The 19,776-nt window shown below is 43.5% G+C and overlaps 1 protein-coding gene across 6 annotated transcripts in view; it reads right to left on the bottom strand.

Moving 5' to 3' along the window:
• The window catches only part of LOC111968889 (arf-GAP with SH3 domain, ANK repeat and PH domain-containing protein 2-like), a 108,783-nt gene that overhangs the window by 64,625 nt on the left and 24,382 nt on the right, over window positions 1–19,776 (bottom strand). For all 6 annotated transcript variants that reach the window (XM_023994834.2, XM_023994833.2, XM_070445241.1 and 3 more), the window contains exon 2: window positions 17,082–17,154. In XM_023994834.2, coding sequence (XP_023850602.1) covers window positions 17,082–17,154 — 73 coding nt within the window. The remainder of the gene's footprint in view (window positions 1–17,081; window positions 17,155–19,776) is intronic.

Here is a 19,776-nt window from a genome sequence, read left to right on the forward strand (position 1 = left end):
CCAGTGAAGACCCAACCAGACACAGAACACACACGGCCCCCGTGAAGACCACAACCCTGACACAGAACACACACGGCCCCCGTGAAGACCACAACCCTGACACAGAACAGACACGGCCCCGGTGAAGACCCCAACCCTGACACAGAACACACACGGCCCCGGTGAAGACCACAACCCTGACACAGAACAGACACGGCCCCGGTGAAGACCCCAAGGCTAGTCTCCTATTTACTGTAAAGCAACCCCGGCAGTTAGACACCACAGTGTACTGTGAGTGAGATACTGTGCGCAGTGTGTGTCTGTTTGTGAGAGTGAGTTACTGTGAACAATACATGCCACCCTCCAGTGCATTCCCACACTGTCTCGTCTCTTTCTGTCTCAGTCAGGGATAGTCAGTGATAGCATGACATGGAGGGTTGTGTTCTGTTGTTGTGGATGGATGGAATGACTTGGGTTCCTGTCTGATGCTGGCCCTCAGGAAATGGTGGCCCAGTGTTTAACGGGAATCTTGAAAAGGAGGGAGGAGAGGTGGAGTGACACATTCACCCATAGATAGCTCTTTGACAATCAACACACACATACTGTAACTGCAACAACAGCAGCAGACACACCAAGGCACCTGCTGTGGATTATCTAACAGCAGAGGGTGGTGGGGGTGTCTGTCCTCGCACACACACGGTTAATCACAAGCTTACTTTGCTGGAGGTTTCACATGCCATTCTCCATGGAGGCTGAATAAATACTGCTGGACTTAACATCCTTTTAACGATATGGCCGCCGCAGACAAGGCTGTTAAGGTTTACCCAGAGGACAAACCATTGGAGAGAGATGGATTGTCATTAAGGGAGACCTCAGTGAGACAGGAGTAAAATGCATGCTGTGTGTGTGTGTGGATTGAGATGGAAAAAAGTGAGACTGCAAGGGGAATGACAAATGACTTCATGTCTGTCTATGCGAGTGTGTGCTTCCAGTATGTACAATGTATGGTATATTCATCATCCACAACAGAAGCTAGCCAGAAGTTAGCTAACGTTCGTATTCAGCTAACCACGGTTGGCGGTGATCAGCTATCCTTTAACTCGAAAACCCTCTTCAAAGGGGGGGGACACTCTTGTCCCAAACTGCTACAGACCTATATCTATCCTACCCTGCCTTTCTAAGGTCTTCGAAAGCCAAGTCAACAAACAGATTACCGACCATTTCGAATCCCACCGCACCTTCTCCGCTATGCAATCTGGTTTCAGAGCTGGTCATGGGTGCACCTCAGCCACGCTCAAGGTCCTAAACGATATCTTAACCGCCATCGATAAGAAACGATACTGTGCAGCCGTATTCATCGACCTGGCCAAGGCTTTCAACTCTTTCAATCACCACATCCTCATCGGCAGACTCGATAGCCTTGATTTCTCAAATGATTGACTCGCCTGGTTCACCAACTACTTCTCTGATAGAGTTCAGTGTGTCAAATCCGAGGCCCTGTTGTCCGAGGGTTCAATTCTTGGGCCGACTCTCTTCTCTGTATACATCAATGATGTCGCTCTTGCTGCTGGTGAGTCTCTGATCCACCTCTACGCAGCCGACACCATTCTGTATACTTCTGGCCCTTCTTTGGACACTGTGTTAACAACCCTCCAGACGAGCTTCAATGCCATACAACTCTCCTTCCGTGGCCTCCAACTGCTCTTAAATACAAGTAAAACTAAATGCATGCTCTTCAGCCGATCGCTGCCTGCACCTGCCCGCCCGTCCAGCATCACTACTCTGGACGGTTCTGACTTAGAATATGTGGACAACTACAAATACCTAGGTGTCTGGTTAGACTGTAAACTCTCCTTCCAGACTCACATCAAACATCTCCAATCCAAAGATAAATCTAGAATTGGCTTCCTATTTCGCAACAAAGCATCATTCACTCATGCTGCCAAACATACCCTCGTAAAACTGACCATCCTACCGATCCTCGACGATGTCAAAATAGCCTCCAATACCTTACTCAATAAATTGGATGCAGTCTATGCAGTCACTTCATACTCGTCGCCAAACCCACTGGCTCCAGGTCATCTACAAGACCCTGCTAGGTAAAGTCCCCCCTTATCTCAGCTCGCTGGTCACCATAGCAGCACCCACCTGTAGCACGCTCTCCAGCAGGTATATATCTCTGGTCACCCCAAAAGCCAATTCCTCCTTTGGCCGCTTCTCCTTCCAGTTCTCTGCTGCCAATGACTGGAACGAACTACAAAAATCTCTGAAACTGGAAACACTCATCTCCCTCACTAGCTTTAARCACCAGCTGTCAGAGCAGCTCACAGATTACTGCACCTGTACATAGCCCATCTATAATTTAGCCCAAACAACTACCTCTTCCCCTACTGTATTTATTTAGCTCCTTTGCACCCCATTATTTCTATTTTGCACATTCTTCCACTGCAAATCTACCATTCCAGTGTTTAACTTGCTATATTGTATTTACTTCGCTACCATGGCCTTTTTTTTGCCTTTACCTCCCTTATCTCACCTCATTTGCGCACATTGTATATAGACTTATTTTTCTACTGTATGTTTGCTTTACTCCATGTGTAACTCTGTGTTGTTGTATGTGTCGAACTGCTTTGCTTTATCTTGACAACAACACAGAGTTACACATGGAGTAAAGCAAACATACAGTCAATAATACAGTAGAAAAATAAGTCTATATACAATGTGCGCAAACCAATTGTAAATGAGAACTTGTTCTCAACTTGCCTACCTGGTTAAATAAAGGTTAAATAAAATAAAATAAATACTTTACAACATGTGCATGCATGCATGTACTCAGTAGCTGTGTACTCATTATCATGGGTATGATGGCTGCCTATGGGCTCATCATGACAAGGTTTAGCCAGAAAAACTGATCTGATCTACCCAGAGGCACAGCGGTGCATACAGCAAACACCATCAGCTAGACCAACAACTGTGTCTGAATATAAACCATCCAGATCAAACTGGGGATTAATAAAGCATGTATTTCTTATCTCAGCCTGTGGGCCATTAGACCAGTAATTGGGTGCAGGGTTGGGTTCAATTTGAATTGAAGGCAGTCAATTCAGGAAGTAAAATTACAATTCAATAATCGAAAAAAATGGCATGACTTCTCAATACTGAAAAGTAGTAGCTATTTATTTCAAAAGTTTTAAAATGCCCGAATTTTAAATTAAAAACACTTCCTGAATTGACTGTCTTCAATTCGAATTGAGCCCAACCCTGATAGGGTGACAGCTCTGCAGGCCCAGTGATAGGCAGACTGATAAGTGACACCAGGGAGCGCTGTGGCGTAGCGAGGGTAAGCTCTGCTCCAGTTCTGTCAGTCAGACCGGGCTCTCCGCTGGGCCCCTGTCCTCCAGGAGGATGGCGCTACATTCCTGGTGAAGGAGGTACGTTCTGATTTGGCTTTTATCATCTTCTCTGCTCTATGGTCACTACGACTGACTAACTGACTGACTGTTAATGACATGCAAAAGAGGTTGCCAAGATCAACTGTAACAGGTCAGAATATATGGGATGCTACTTTCTGAAGAAACAATGCTTGTCCATTCGACAACATAGCTAGCTTCTCATTTTCTCAAAAGCTTGCCTTTTTACTTCCATATGAGAAAGGAGGGAGGGAGAGATAAAATAGCTTGTCAGTGTTGCTGAAGGAACTTGTCAGGTTGAAGGTTAATACAATGTCCAAACTGCAGGAGTTTGTAGCAGGAGTCTTTGAGACATGATGTTTGTGTATGGAATAACACTACAATCCTGGCCATGTGAAGGTAGTATCTGTCAAAGCTATGGAGGGTGAGCAGCAACACAGATTAAAAAGATACAGAGCAAAGAGAGAGAGAGACAAACTGTCAGGGATGAATATTTCACCACAGGAGAGCGAGGTCCAGGCAACTTATTGAGATCGTGGGTAGGATAGGGAGCCTGGGAGAGATGTGTAGGTTGTGCTGAATAATGCAGCGATTTGACCACATCAAGGGAAGTCTGGGCTGGGCTCTGGCAGCAGCAGGAATGCCACTGTTCAGTTCAGTGCCTCCAGCCCACATTATAATACCAAGCAGAACAGACACAATGTCGCTTAGACCTCCTGACTGGACCATTCTAACACACAATCTCACTGACAACAGTGTTGAGTTGTTGACATTTCTTAAATTCTTCTTAAAAGGTCAAGGTTAGGATATATACCTAAGGTTACCTGTTGTTTTATCCAGAGCCTGACACAAGCGTTAAATATGCTGCTAGCTAGCATTGGAATCAACTTTACCACTAATTCTAACAATCCGGCAACAAGCTTTCACTGTTTATATTGGCACAGACAAAGTCTCTGCTATAAAGAAGGGCCAGAAAATCCAAGATCCCACAGCTGAACTAAGGAAAAAGCGTCTTAATTCACAACATTCATTCTCAGGAAGACTGGAAGGTCACCAAGTGTTCTACTCTTATGTAATCATCCTGTGTTCTGACTGAGGGTACGTTCAGAAAGGGCCTGTGTAGATTAATGAATACGAGAGGGAGGTACAACTCAAAGATGTCAATGGTCGTTTTGTCCTAGATTTAGTTCTGGGTGTCTAGATTTGCTTTGTCCACTGATGGTTTTGTCAATTTGGGGTAAATATCAGCATTAGGTGCTGCTCATCAGGCAGTGTGAGTGGTGTTCAAAATAGATCAAGTAAAGATGGCTTTGTCTACAGATCAGAAAAGGTGACTCAAGATGAGAAGATTGAGTGACAAACCACAACGTGAAAGAACAGTGGTAGTGGAATGTCAAGGACGGATTGAAATCTAACGTGAGTGACGACTTCAGAACATTTTACTTCCCTCTTCATATCAATGACCAGAGCAGTACAAATACTTAAGATGATTCTACAGCATTCTTGACACTTGTATCTAATTAATTAACAAGACTACTTGAAAGACTGTACAGCCAGTAAGTCCAGACTTACTGAATATATCCAATATAGCTGTAACACGTCTGACAGCAGAGCAGAGCTGACAGATGTGTAATAAACCTTGGTACTGATGTCTTGACAGTATTTATTTTTTGAGGTGACCCAGTAGTAGAGGTGCATCTGGCAGGGTCACAGACTAAAGCCTTCAGGAGAGATTTCTCGCTCACCTCACCGGGCCTCAGATTTACTGCCGACCGGGCCCGTCTGGCCTCCGACGCCTTTCAAATCCAAACCTTCCTGTAATGCACTGATTATTACTGGACTGAACGTCTATGCAGATTTACTAGGTTTCTCAAAGGGGGAATGGTAGCCAATCAGTGGCGGTTGGTGCCGTTTACATGAGGGAGGACTAGTTATTTGTTTCATGAGCATGGCCTTATCTTAAATTATAGCATATTGGATAACAGTGATAGGTTTAGGCTACTACATTATACTACAATTTTTCATATACTCATCATGAGGTTGCTACAACCTAGCCTATGAATTCAAGTTTACAAAGTAGGTGCACACAGGTTGAGAAAAATTTGAGGTGACATACATTTGTGGAAATACATTTGTAAAACCAAAAGCTTACCTTGACATGGAAGAGTTCCAGTGTTGTGTTGGATAGTCATAGCCAGCTAGCTAACATGGCACCCCTCCGTTTGAGCAGGGTGTTTGAGTAGGCTAAACTAGCTCGCTGCATTTGCTAGCTAAGTAAGTGAAACTTGAAATGCTTCTCCTTCATTTTGGAAGAAATGAATTTGTTCAAAACTGTTTTGACTATTGTCTTTCTCTCTCTTTGAGTCAACTACTCACCACATGTTATGCACTGCAGTGCTAGCTAGCTGTAGCTTATACTTTAAGTTCTACATTCATTCTCTGATCCTTTGATTGGGTGGACAACATGTCAGTTCATGCTGCAAGAGCTCTGATAGGTTGGAGGACGTCCTCCGGAAGTTGTCATAATTACTGTGTAAGTCTACGGAAGGGGGTGAGAACCACGAGACTCCTAGTTTTTGTATTGAAGTCAATTTACTCAGAGGAGGACGGAAACTATCTGTCCTCCGGCTACACCATGGTGCTACCCCCGGTGCTGTTGAGGCTACTGTAGACTTTCATTGTAAAACAGTGTGTTTTTATCAATTACTTGGTGACGTGAATATATTTATCAGAACTTTAATGTTTTTATTAAATTCACTGAGGAGGATGGTCCTCCCCTTCCTCCTCTGAGGAGCTTCTAATGTAGCACCTGAGGGGAATAGTGGGCACAAGCAACAATTCAAGTGCTAGCCGTGTTTACATTTTCCTGATACAGTACTGAGCAAAGCCAGCAAATTTACATGCAATTTGTATCTCTAACTTTGTCAGCAAATATTAAATATCAGAAGCAAGGAGGAATCTAATCTATCGTGCGTTTACTGTACTCCAATAAAGATAATTACCCATAGGATAATGGATGGAACCCCTGGGGTCTCTTGTCCAAGAAACATTTGAGATTGTAACTATTAAGAGGTCCAAAAAGCCTCTTACCGAAAGTGATTCAAAGCTAAATGTGGTTTTAAAGAATTTAAGCCACTTGTTTTCGAGAAGATTCAGTCAACACCAAGAATTCTATCCATTATGAAAATCCTTTAACGGATGGTGATACCACAGCAAATTATGCAGATGTTGCCTAGTAACCAACCACCAAAATTCAAATCCAGTCTTCAGTACAAAACGCAGGTTTTCGTTTGGTAGGCAAAAAAAGAAACTCCCAGAGCCACTCACACCCTCACAAGCACTCACACAATGGGTGTGCCTTGCACAGCCGTTTCTCGACGGTCTGGGGTAGACACCCTTGAACAGAGGGAGCAGTGATCACTCCACCCCCCCCCCAGAAAAGATCCCAGCTCAGCACAGAGAGAGAAACCATCCGTACACTCTCAGCAGGACCCTGTCATACAGCCCAAACACAAAGCGCTGGAAACACCCCACAGTCACAGCCAGCCAGAGTACACATGCTGATGAGCTCCAGGCCCACCCACCCACACCCAAAGCCAGTCCACCAGTGGCCCTCCTCCAGTACACATGGATTGATTCCTCAGTGGGCACCCTAGCATATTCAGCCTAGTGACCAGCATTGACAGTCAGCATTCCTGTTCTCTCATCCACACTCTAGTGTTTGGGGAACAGATGTGTATTAGTATTTATTAGGGAACCCCATGTGTTAGGGGTCCATACACATTAAAGCGCTTCCATCACAAATCCACGAGTTTCCCATGTCCCATGATGCCTTGTGCGAATTACGGGCGTTATTTCCGGGTCGAAGTAAACAAAAGGTTTCTTCAACCATTCATTCATTCATTCTTTCATAAAGATCTTGCCAAACTAAAAATGATGTGGGAACACAACCTGACGGAGATCAAAAAGGGTAATATCAGCCGACCTTTACACTCCGTAATTGATGGTTGGGAAGATGACGTGAAGAAGTGGCCTCGTATCACGTACGGTAGCATATTTACTTACTTTGTTGAATCTGTAGCTTGTGATGGTAAGGCGATGAGCAACTTAAAAAGTTTGGAGGCGTACCAATACCTACACAGTAACAAAGTCGTTCGGGTGTTATTGAAGCATGTTGGAGACGACCTTGTCTACCTAAAAGCAGACATAGTGCCGAGTCAGAGCCTGCACGCATCTCATCACAAGGCGTGGGTACTAGCATCAACGACAGGTGTCATACAGACAGTGGGTTGCTCATGTATTGCAGTGCCAGGATGCTCTTGTAGTCATGCTGCAGCAATTCTGTGGAAGGTCAGTAAAGTAATGACCAAAAATGACATGAATGTGCAGGAGAACGGGTACTCCAGGAGAGGTTTGGGAAACACTGGGTTAGATATGAACTAAAAATATTTTCTTCAATGTAGGTTGAGAGTGCAGTCAGGCAAGGCGAAACAGGAATGGCATGCACTGATGTGTAAAGGAAGAGTGGAACTCAGGTGTGAGGAAGAATGTAGTGCTGAGGAAGGCAAAACATTCCTTTTAAACACCACAGACCCCGCCACACATATTCCAGGCCCATCAACGCTGTCACAGGACGATTCCACAACCTCCCCCGACTTTTTAGGAACCATGCCGAGTTCACAAGCCACATCAACTCCTTGGTAATGGCCCCACTCAAGTTACAGAGCAGATGTAGACAGCAGCAGCAAGGCAGGCCCAAGCCAACATGATTCAGCCCACACGAACACACTGAACACAGCACAACACTAACCTGTAGGAAGTGCACAATGTTTTATGAGGCCTACATCAAACGATCCCCCGTACAAGCAGCTATATTAATGGAAGAAACCAAGATCCAAAGTGCTTCACAGCTACAGCATGATGCTAGGAAACTGTGTCTAACAGCCAGCACAGAGAAATGAGTCCACAAACGAAACACCACAGATCCCAAAAATGTGTAAATGAGCATTTGTACCCAACCTTCACTGGCATCCGTCATCATGAAGTGCTTTGAGAGACTAGTCAAGGATCATAACACCTCCACCCTACCTGACACCCTAGACCCACTCCAATTTGCTTACCACCCCAATAGGTCCACAGACGACGCAATCGCAACCACACTGCACACCGCCCTAACCCATCTGGACAAGAGGAATACCTATATAAGAATGCTGTTCATCGATTACGGCTCAGCATTTAACACCATAGTACCCTCCAAACTCGTCATTAAGCGAGACCCTGGGTCTCAACCCCGCCCTGTGCAACTGGGTCCTGGACTTCCTGACGGGCCGCCCCCTGGTGGTGAGGGTAGGAAACAACATCTCCACCCCGCTGATCATCAACACTGGGGCCCCACAAGGGTGTGTTCTCAGCCCTCTCCTGTACTCCCTGTTCACCCACGACTGCGTGGCCATGCACGCTTCCAACTCAATCATCAAGTTTGCAGACGACACTACAGTGGTAGGCTTGATTACCAACAATGACGAGACAGCCTACAGGGAGGAGGTGAGGGCCCTCAGAGTGTGGTGTCAGGAAAATTACCTCACACTCAAAGTCAACAAAACAAAGGAGATGATCGTGGACTTCAGGAAACAGCAGAGGGAGCACCCCCCATCCACATCGATGGGACAGTAGTGGAGAAGGTGGAAAGTTTTAAGTTCCTCGGGGTACACATCACGGACAAACTGAATTGGTCCACCCACACAGACAGCATGGTGAAGAAGGCGCAATAGCGCCTCTTCAACCTCTGGAGGCTAAAGAAATTTGGCTTGTCACCAAAAACACACAAACTTTTACAGATGCACAATCAAGAGCATCCTGTCAGGCTGTATCACCTTTGCCTGGTACGGCAACTGCTCCGCCCACAACCGTAAGGCTCTCCAGAGGGTAGTGAGGTCTGCACAACGCATCACCGGGGGCAAACTACCTGCCCTCCAGGACACCTACAGCACCCGATGTCACAACAAGGCCAAAAAGATCATCAAGGACAACAACCACCAGAGCCACTGCCTGTTCACCCCACTATCATCCAGAAGGCGAGGTCAGTACAGGTGAATCAAAGCTGGGACCTAGAGACTGAAAAACAGCTTCTATCTCAAGGCCATCAGACTGTTAAACAGCTATCACTAACATTGAGTGGCATCTGCCGACATACCGACTCAATCTCTAGCCACTTTAATAATTGGATGTAATAAATGTATCACTAGTCACTTAAACAATGTGACTTTATATAATGTTTACATACCCTACATTACTCATCTCATATGTATATACTGTACTCTATACCATCTACTGCATCTTGCCTTTCGGCCATCGCTCATCCATATATTTATGTACATATTCTTACACATCATTCCTTTACACTTGTGTGTATAAGGTAGTTGTTGTGAAATTGTTAGATTACTGTTAGATAATACTGCACGGTCAGAACTAGAAGTACAAGCATTTCGCTACACTCGCATTAACATCTGCTAACCATGTGTATGTGACAAATAACATTTGATTTGAATACAGCAACAAAGCATGGCAAAGAAAATGAAGTCAATGTCATCACACTCCTGGAGAGCAGAGGGCATGTTGTGCAGAACAGAGGCCTGATGGTGCACCCTGACCATCCTTGGTTGGGAGCCAGCCCAGATGGGATCCTTGATGCAACACAGCTCCTTGAGATCAAGTGCCCCTTCAAGAGTTCCATGTCTCTGACAGAATTTCTGAGTCAGCCAAATGGTGACATCAAAAGCTTGGATGATGGACAGTACCTAATTCACCCCAATGGAAAAGATGGATACTACCTTCAGATGGGTAAAAATGTATTCAAGAAAATAGATTATTATTACAAGTATTGAACATTGTATTCAGAATTTTGTGGCAATGTGCTTTCTTATTCCTTCTTTCAGACACAAGTGACTATGATGTGCCTGGGCCTACAGAGCTGCAAGCTGGTTGTCTGGACACCAAGTGAGCACATAGAAGTGGACATTCCATTTGATAAAGACTACACAGATGCAACAGCTGCAGAAGTTCTACTTTTTACACAAGCTACCTCGGTTGGCTGATGATTTGGATGAAAAGAAGATCCATCTCTGCCCAAAGTACCTGGAGCTCGTTAAGTAAATGGGGGTGAGCAGAAGATTAAATATGCTGGGCAAACACAATTCAATTAGTTTGAGCATACACTTACTTCATAAGTTTTAATAAATATATATATATTAAATAATACATATAATGAAACATGTTCAATTTGATTTAAATAATGCAAAAACAAAGTGTTGGAGAAGAAAGTAAAAGTGCAATATGTGCCATGTAAAAAAAGCTAACGTTTAAGTTCCTTGCTCAGAACATGAGAACATATGAAAGCTGGTGGTTCCTTTTAACGTGAGTCTTCAATATTCCCAGGTAAGAAGTTTTAGGTTGTAGTTATTATAGGACTATTTCTCTCGATACCATTTGTATTTCATATACCTTTGACTATTCGATGTTCTTATAGGCACTTTAGTATTGCCAGTGTAACAGTATAGCTTCCGTCCCTCTCCTCGCCCYTACCTGGGCTCGAACCAGGAACACATCGACAACAGSCACCCTCGAAGCATCGTTACCCATCRMTCCACAAAAGCYGCGSCCCTTGCAGAGCAAGGGSAACAACTACTCCAAGTCTCAGAGCGAGTGACGTCACCAATTGAAACGCTATTAGCGCGCACCCCGCTAACTAGCTAGCCATTTCACATCGGTTACACCAGCCTAATCTCGGGAGCTGATAGGCTTGAAGTTACAAACAGCTCAATGATTGAAGCATTGCGAAGAGCTGCTGGCAAAACGCACGAAAGGGCTGTTTGAATGAATGCGTACGAGCCTGCTGCCTACCATCGCTCAGATTGAGCAGTCTATCAAATCATAGACTTAATTATAACATAATAACACACAGAAATACGAGCCGTTGGTCATTAATATGGTCGAATCCGGAAACTATCATTTCGAAAACAAAATGTTTATTCTTTCAGTGAAATATGGAACCGTTCCGTATTTTATCTAACGGGTGGCATCCCTAAGTCTAAATATTGCTGTTACATTGTACAACCTTCAATGTTATGTCATAATTACGTAAATTTCTGGCAAATTAGTTCACAACGAGCCAGGCGGCCCAAACTGTTGCATATACACTGACTCTGCGTGCAATGAACGCAAGAGAAGTAAAGCAGGTGGTTAGAGCGTTGGACTAGTTAACCGTAAGGTTGCAAGATTGAATCCCCAAGCTGACAAGGTTAAAAATCTGTCGTTCTGCCCCTGAACAAGGCAGTTAACCCACCGTTCCTAAGCCGTCATTGAAAATAAGAATGTGTTCTTAACGGACTTGCCTAGTTAAGTAAAGATGTAAAAAATTATGATAATAAATAAAAATTGGTGTCCAAAAATACCGATTTCCGATTGTTATGAAAACTTCAAATCGGCCCTAATTATTCGGCCATTCCGATTAATCGGTCGACCTCTACCTTAAGATGCCTTATTGCTCGTTCCACATGAATACGGACATTAGCAATGCGTCGTGTGCGAGTGACCTGCTCATTTGTCAACTGGCATTGCTTGCGTGTAAATGCTGATAAGACCATGCGTACATTACGTTCCTCTAGCAAGTCCCTAATTGTGAAGCCACGGCCCCCCATCACCTCATCTCCAGCACACAAATGGTCGAGAAACCCTGAGTTGTGTGTTATGAACCTATCGCTACATTTCCCACCATAAGCCTCGGAAATGAACATAACCATTCCTGATGGAGCAGTTGCTACTAGATATTTTACAGTATTACTGGCATAGCAGTGACTGTAAGATTCAGTTCTTGAGTCCAGATATTTAGCCTTCTGCAAAACACTTTCTGTGCAATCAATAACAAGTTGTGTTTGGATTTTTTTTTTGAAAAACTTGTGGCATAGTAGCCTTTATCATCTCACGAGGCAGCCATGGAATGAGATTCTTGGTGTGCTCAGCAATGACATCTATCCAGAATTTCAATGTTTTACTGACCTGACCGGGTGACCTTTTGAAGCGTCTTGCTAAATCAGCTATAACAAAGTTCTGTCTAAGTTTCAATAGTGTCATCAGAATTTGGTCTACAACCGGCATTGTTGATGATGTGGGGGCAAAACCTTGTAAGCAAGACACAAGAGTGTTGAATTCTAGTAGTGGAATCCCTGTGTACAGCAGACAGTCTGCATCATCTTTCAATGTAACATCTGCATCAGACAGTGACCTTCTCAGGGGCTGGTGCAGCTATCATGCCACATGTGATGATAGGTCCTTTGGAGTAGTTGTGGTCCTCCATTGCTGGGTCTGACCACTGTGTTTGGGCATCATGGAAGGTCTTTGAAATAGGACCTGGCTCCTCAGAAACCTTCACCACACCAGGCTCATCTGCAGGTGATGATTAGTTGAATATGAATATAGATGATTAGTTCATGAGATTATTTGATAAGGATCTGGAAAAGCAAATACACTAATTAGGGACACTTTTAAAAACATTTTAAACTCCCTGTGCCTTATAGCATTTATCAGATAATTCTCTACTGCAAGGTTTAGGTTTAATATTTTAAAAATAAATATTCTGTATCTATTAGCTAGAACAGGGAATGAAATTAACACCTGCCAAATACAGGGTAAATGTTGGCTGTGGCAGGTAAACATTTCAGGTCACGTGCCACCATGGCAGATAATTTATAATAATATAAATAAAAGAATAACCTAAGAATAATCATGGATTAAGGTTCCACAATATGTACCATATTTCTAATGTGAGGTAGCTTCCCACTGACTCAGTGTTTACAATTATAAAGCGTTTAACATAGATTTCATAAGTGCCGGATTAAAAAAAAAAAGAAAAAAAAGTGGCTGGCAGAAATTAAAGGGATTAATTTCAGACCCTGACTAGAAGCTATCGTAGTCAGATTCTCGTAACAAAAACTGAAGACACACACGCAATATCAAAACTAGTCGACATTCCTGTTCTTGTGACAAGTCTGTCAACCCTCCTGCTAAGGCTGCGTCTCTTCTCTGGTGGCCTCTCATAACCCAGAAAGAGTGTTGGGTGTGGGTTATCCTGCGTTGGTGTCTTATCAACAAAGTGAAACGAGCAAACATACAACTTTTGGGAGCTTTTTTAAGTTTACGTTTTTGAGCCAATTTCTTTACGCTTCGTCGTCATTTGGGAGGCGATGGAAACTGTACCATCTCTGACAGGAACATTCTGATTTAGTTTTATATTTATGGTCGAAGCCCTCCAATTTAAGACAATCATTAAGTTTGTCTGGTTGTATGTACAACCACGAACAGCGCATGTTGTCCCCGGCTCCGTAACATTTCAACATCTAGCAAGTGAATATCTGATTATTGCTTATCCCAGTTGGCTAGGAAAAACACCGCCGGGCCAAACTCAGTACTTCGCTACTTCCCGCCGGAAGTGACACTCATAATAATTTCCCCAGTAACCTACCCAGGAAACTTGTGGATAAAACAGTACAACATTATTACACCACTACATATCTACAATACAAAATGCATAATGCCACCATATAACAATATTACAATGATCGTGTGTAGAGTGTGTGTGCTAGCGTGTGTGCGTGTGTCTGTACCTGTGTGTGTGTGTCTTACCAGTCCCCGCTGTTCTATAAGCTGTATAAGCTGTAAAGAACTTGTAGGTTCTTCACATAAAAATTTGGTTAAATTACAAAATAACAATGAAATCTGCCAAGTGGCAATGCAAAGATGGCCACTGTTAACATTTTTATTTCATATAAATATAATATATTAATGTATGTTTATTACACACAAAAATATTCTTGCCACACACACACACACCTTACAGTGAAATGCTTACTTACAAGCCCCTAACCAACAACGCAGTTAAAAAATATATAAATAAGAAATAAAAGTAACAAGCATGTGTCTATGTTTGTGTTGCTTCACAGTCCCCGCTGTTCCATAAGGTTTATTTCTATCTATTTTCTAAATCTGATTCTACTGCTTGCATCAATTACCTGATGTGGAATAGACTTCCATGTAGTCATGGCTCTATGTAGTACTGTGCGCCTCTCATAGTCTGTTCTGGATTTGGGGACTGTGAAAGGACCTCTGGTGGCATGTCTTGTGGGGTATCCATGGGTGTCCGTGTGCATTACAAAAACAAGTAGTGATGAACACAATCTCTCCACCACTTTGAGCCATAAGAGATTTACATGCATAGTATTAATGTTAGCTCTCTGTCTCTCTCTCTCTTTCGCTCTGTGCTGCCCTGTTCTGAGCCAGTTGTAGTTTTCCTAAGTCCCTCTTTGTGGCACCTGACCACACGGCTGGACAGTAGTCCAGGTGCGACAAAACCGGGGCCTGTAGGACCTGCCTTGTTGATAGTGTTGTTAAGAATGCAGAGCTGTGCTTTATTATGGACAGACTTCTCCCCATCTTAGCTACTGTTGTATCAACATGTTTGACCACGACAGTTCACAACCCAGGGTTACTCCAAGCAGTTTGGTCACTTCAACTTTCTCAATTTCCACAGTATTCACTACAAGATTTAGTTGAGGTTTAAGGTTAAGTGAATGATTTGTCCCAAATACAGTACGTTTGCCAATCGGTTGTGCAGCCAGACTTATTGGCCATTCCTTTTGTCTCATCCCTCTCAACCATACAATTTTTCAATTCGTCATCAATCCATGGGGATTTAACAGTTATTACAGTCATGTTCTTAATGGGTGCATGCTTATTAGTAACTGGAATAAGCAATTTCAAAAATGTGTCAAGTGCTCCTCGTTACACACCACAGACCAGGAAATATTCTTTACATCATCAACATAGGCATCACTACAAAACTTATTTTTGGACCTCATATACAATATCTTAGGCCTAGCCTTTGGAACATAGGTTTTCCTAGATATAGCTACATTCGGAAAGTATTCAGACCCGTTGAACTTTGACCTTTTCCACATTTTGTTAGGTTACAGCCTTACTCGAAAATTTAGTAAATATTTTTTCCCCCTCATCAATGGACACACAATAGCCCATAATGACGAAGCAAAAAAAACAGGTTGACATTTTTGCAAATGTATTCTAAATAAAAAAACAGAAATGCCATATTTACATAAATATTCAGACCCTTTCCTACGAGACTATTGATCATCCTTGAGATGTTTCTACAACTTGATTGCAGTCCACCTGTGCTAAATTCAATTGATTGGACAGGATTTGGAAAGGCACACACCTGTCTATATAAGGTCCCACAGTTGACAGTGCATGTCAGAGCAAAAATCAAGCCATGAGTTCGAAGGAATTGTCCAAAGAGCTCCGAGACAGGATTGTGTTGAGGCACAGATCTGGGGAAGGGTACCAAAAAAATGTCTGCAGCATTAAAGCACCCAAAGAACACAGTTGCCTCCATCATTCTTAAATGGAAAAAGTTTGGAACCACCAAGACTCTTCCTAGAGTTGGCCACCCGGGCAAACTGAGCAATCGGGGTAGAAGGGCCTTGGTCAGGGAGGTGACCAAGAACCCGATGGTCACTGACAAAGCTCCAGAGTTCCTCTGTGGAGATGGTTGTCCTTTTGGAAGGTTCTCCCATCTCTGCAACACTCCATCAATCGGGCCTTTATGGTAGAGTGGCTAGATGGAAGCAACTCCTCAGTAAAAGCCACATGACAGCCCGCTTGGAGTTTGCCAAAAGGCACCTAAAGTCTCTCAGACCACAAGAAACAAGATTCTCTGGTCTGATGAAACCAAGATTGAACTCTTTGGCCTGAATGCCAAGTGTCATGTCTGGAAGAAACCTGGCACCATCCCTACGGTGAAGCATGGTGGTGGCAGCATCATGCTGTGGGGATGTTTTTCAGCGGCAGGGACAAGGAGACTAGTCAGGATCGAGGCAAAGATGAACGGAGCAAAGTATAGAGAGCCTTGATGAAAGACTGAGGCGAAGGTTCGCCTTCCAACATGACAACGACCCTAAGCACACAGCCAAGACAACATAGGAGTGGCTTCGGGACAAGTCTCTGAATGTCCTTAAGTGGCCCAGCCAGAGCCCGGACTTGAACCTGAATGAACATCTCTGGAGAGACCTGGAAATAGCAGTGCAGTGACGCTCCCCATCCAACCTGACAGCTTGAGACGACCTGCAGAGAAGAATGGGAGAAACTCCCCAAATACAGGTGTGCCAAGCTTGTAATGTTATACCCAAGAAGACTCGAGGCTGTAATCTCTGCCAAAGGTGCTTCAACAAAGTACTGAGTAAAGGGTCTGAATACTTATGTAAATGTGCTAGTTTTTTTGATGATACATTTGCAAACATTTCTAAAAAACAATTTTTGCTTTGTCATTATGGGGTATTGTGTAGATTGATTAGGGGGAAAAACATTTTAGAATAAGGCTGTAATGTAACAAAATGTGTAAAAAGTCAAGGAGTCTGAATACTTTCCGAATGCACTAGCTTTTTGACTTTCTAAAATGATCGTCACAGGTGGCTCTGAACCCTGACCTTCATTAAATGGACCTTTCGGTCACCCAGACCCTGACAGCTTTAACCAAAGGTAGCATTAACCGCTAACCGCTTGTCAACCTCCAGCCCATAGAGAGAGGTATGGTGTTTTAACTGTAAATGAGCATAAACCTCTCTCACTCACCCAGACCTGAGGTGTAGATGGCCTTGACTGACTTCTTCATCTTGTACAGCACACTGCGGTCCACATCCAGCGCCTGGAGGGAGGAAAGGAGAGAGAGAGAAAGAGGGAAGAGAGAAAGGGGGAGGAAGGAAGTCCAGTTCTTGTCAGTTCAAAATCACAATTGAATCCATATGGCACACAAACTGCCGCATTGATTTTGCCGTGCTTGAATTACTTCCAAGGGTAATATTGGATGGCAGTAATGTTGTGAGCTCTGAGGTACTTTTGTTTCCTGATTTAGTGATTAAAGGATGGAGGGTTTCTCTTATCTCTGGCATTGATAGCGTTCCTCTTGCCACAGGCCAATGTGGACACAGGGAAAGGGGATACCTACTCAGTTGCACAACTGAATGGATTCAACCGAAATGTGTCTTCCCCATTTAACCGAACCCCTCTGAATCTGAGCGCCCGGGGAGCAGATGTTGTTGGAGGTTAACTGCCTTGCTCAAGGGCAGATTTTTACACCTTGCCGGCACAGGGATCCGAACCAGCAACCTTTCGGTTACTGGCCCAACGCTCTTAACTGCTATGCGACCTGCCGCCCCACAGGTGTGTGTGTGTGTGTGTGTAGGAGGTGGGTTTGGGAGTACACCTGTGCGTGTGTGTGTGTGTGTGTGTGTGTGTGTGTGTGTGTGTGTGTGTGTGTGTGTGTGTGTGTGTGTGTGTGAGACGAGGCAAGGCACAGCCTCCTGTCTGTCTGCAGGTGATTCATTATTCAAGACGATACTATAAATAGATCCAACTGATCTCCAGTCTGGTGGAAGAGGGGAGAGGGAAGGAAGGAGAGAGAGGAGTGCAGGAGGAATCCATAGAGACCACAGTAGGCCTGTTCAGATCGGGGACCAGTTCAGATATGGAGGTAGGTCAGGCTGATGCTGTCTCACACCAATGAGAAGACTATTCTATAATTTTTATTACACACACACACACACATATTAGTGCTGAGCGATTAACCAAAATGTTGATAATTTTTCTTTTTTTAAACTACTAATTGATCGACGTAGGTTCAACTACTTGAATTCCATGTGTTTATTTTCTTCTTCTGTGAGCTCAATGCAGAGTCTCTCGAGATCAAACAATTCAGGCATGATTTGATTTGTAGCAGGGAGTTGTAGTTTCCAACAGGCCAATGTTCTACACAGTTTACTGCAGAAAACGGGATAATTAACTACAATGACCATAATCCATTGTGCGGCTCCTGTACTTGCCCAGTCTGTTTCTTTCACGCCTGCTATTATTGCATTAATGAAATAATAAAGTAATCAAATAAATCAAATTTAATATACATAACATCTGCAATATTTTATTATAGTAAAGTACTGTGAATAAGTGATGGTAGATAAGTGACAAGCAGTCATGGACAGTCACTTCCATCATGGGACTTTTATTAATTGTTTTATTCTGTGTTGTTACAGCATTCAACCCACATAATGCATAGTGCATTTCATGTTTTTTTTTTTAAATCAATCGAAACCGAAATATTTTTTTTAATATAAATCGAACTGAAACCTAACAGACCTCAAAAAGCACTAATCGCTCAGCACTACAAAGCATGCACAGAAATCAACTCACAAAGCTAACACACAAGCTAATTGTCTCACAGACACTAATGCACTTACATTACACATACACGCTGTCTGACTCCAGCTGAGACAATGCACCACTGTACTAAGAAACCGACCGATGATTAGAGGGTCACCGGGGGATTGGTTTTGTGCTTCACTAAGTAGGTCCACCCGGCGCCACTCTGACCTTGTTCCCAATCTCACGGCATTCAACATATCATCATCTTTGCCTCAGTCTGAATCTACTAAAACTGCAAAATAACCCAGGCAAAGAAGCTACGTTCAGTTTCCACAGATAAACATAAACAGTATTCCCCGCGCTACACTGCTAGCCATGAGAGAGAATAACTAGGCCTGAATCAGTGTTATGTTAGGAAAGGCTCTGTGATGTTTTATATCCAGAATGTCTCAGTATCTCCCAGTACTCAGGCCTGAGAAGTGCTCTGTGCTCCGTTTTGCTGGTTTTGTATTTCATGGAGTGGGCAAAAGCTGACGATGTGTTTATTCACATTTATCAGCGGTGGCCTCTTACTGACACAAGGAAGGCCACCTACAGTACCAGTCAAAAGTTTGGACACACCTACTCATTCAAGTTTATTTTGTTATTTTTACGATTTTCTACATTGTAGAATAATAGTGAAGACATCAAAACTACGTAATAACACATATTGAATCATGTAATAGCCAAAAAAGTGTTAAACAAATCTAAATGTATTTTATATTTGAGATTCTTCGAAGTAGCCACCCTTAGCCTTGATGACAGCTTTGCACACTCTTGGCATTCTCTCAACCAGATTCACCTGGAATGCTTTTCCAACAGTCTTGAAGGAGTTCCCACATATGGTGAGCACTTGTTGGCTGCTTTTCCTTCATTCCGCAGTCCAACTCATCCCAAACCATCTCAATTGGGTTGAGGTTGGGTGATTGTGGAGGCCAGGTCATCTGATAGAGCACTCAATAACTCTCCTTCTTGGTCAAATAGCCCTTACACAGGCTGGAGGTGTGTTTTGGGTCATTGTCCTGTTGAAAAACAAATGATAGTCCCACTAAGCGCAAACCAGATGGGATGGCGTATCGCTGCAGAATGCTGT

This window comes from Salvelinus sp. IW2-2015, linkage group LG9 (genome assembly GCF_002910315.2).
Source record: "Salvelinus sp. IW2-2015 linkage group LG9, ASM291031v2, whole genome shotgun sequence".
Taxonomy (NCBI): Eukaryota; Metazoa; Chordata; class Actinopteri; order Salmoniformes; family Salmonidae; genus Salvelinus; species Salvelinus sp. IW2-2015.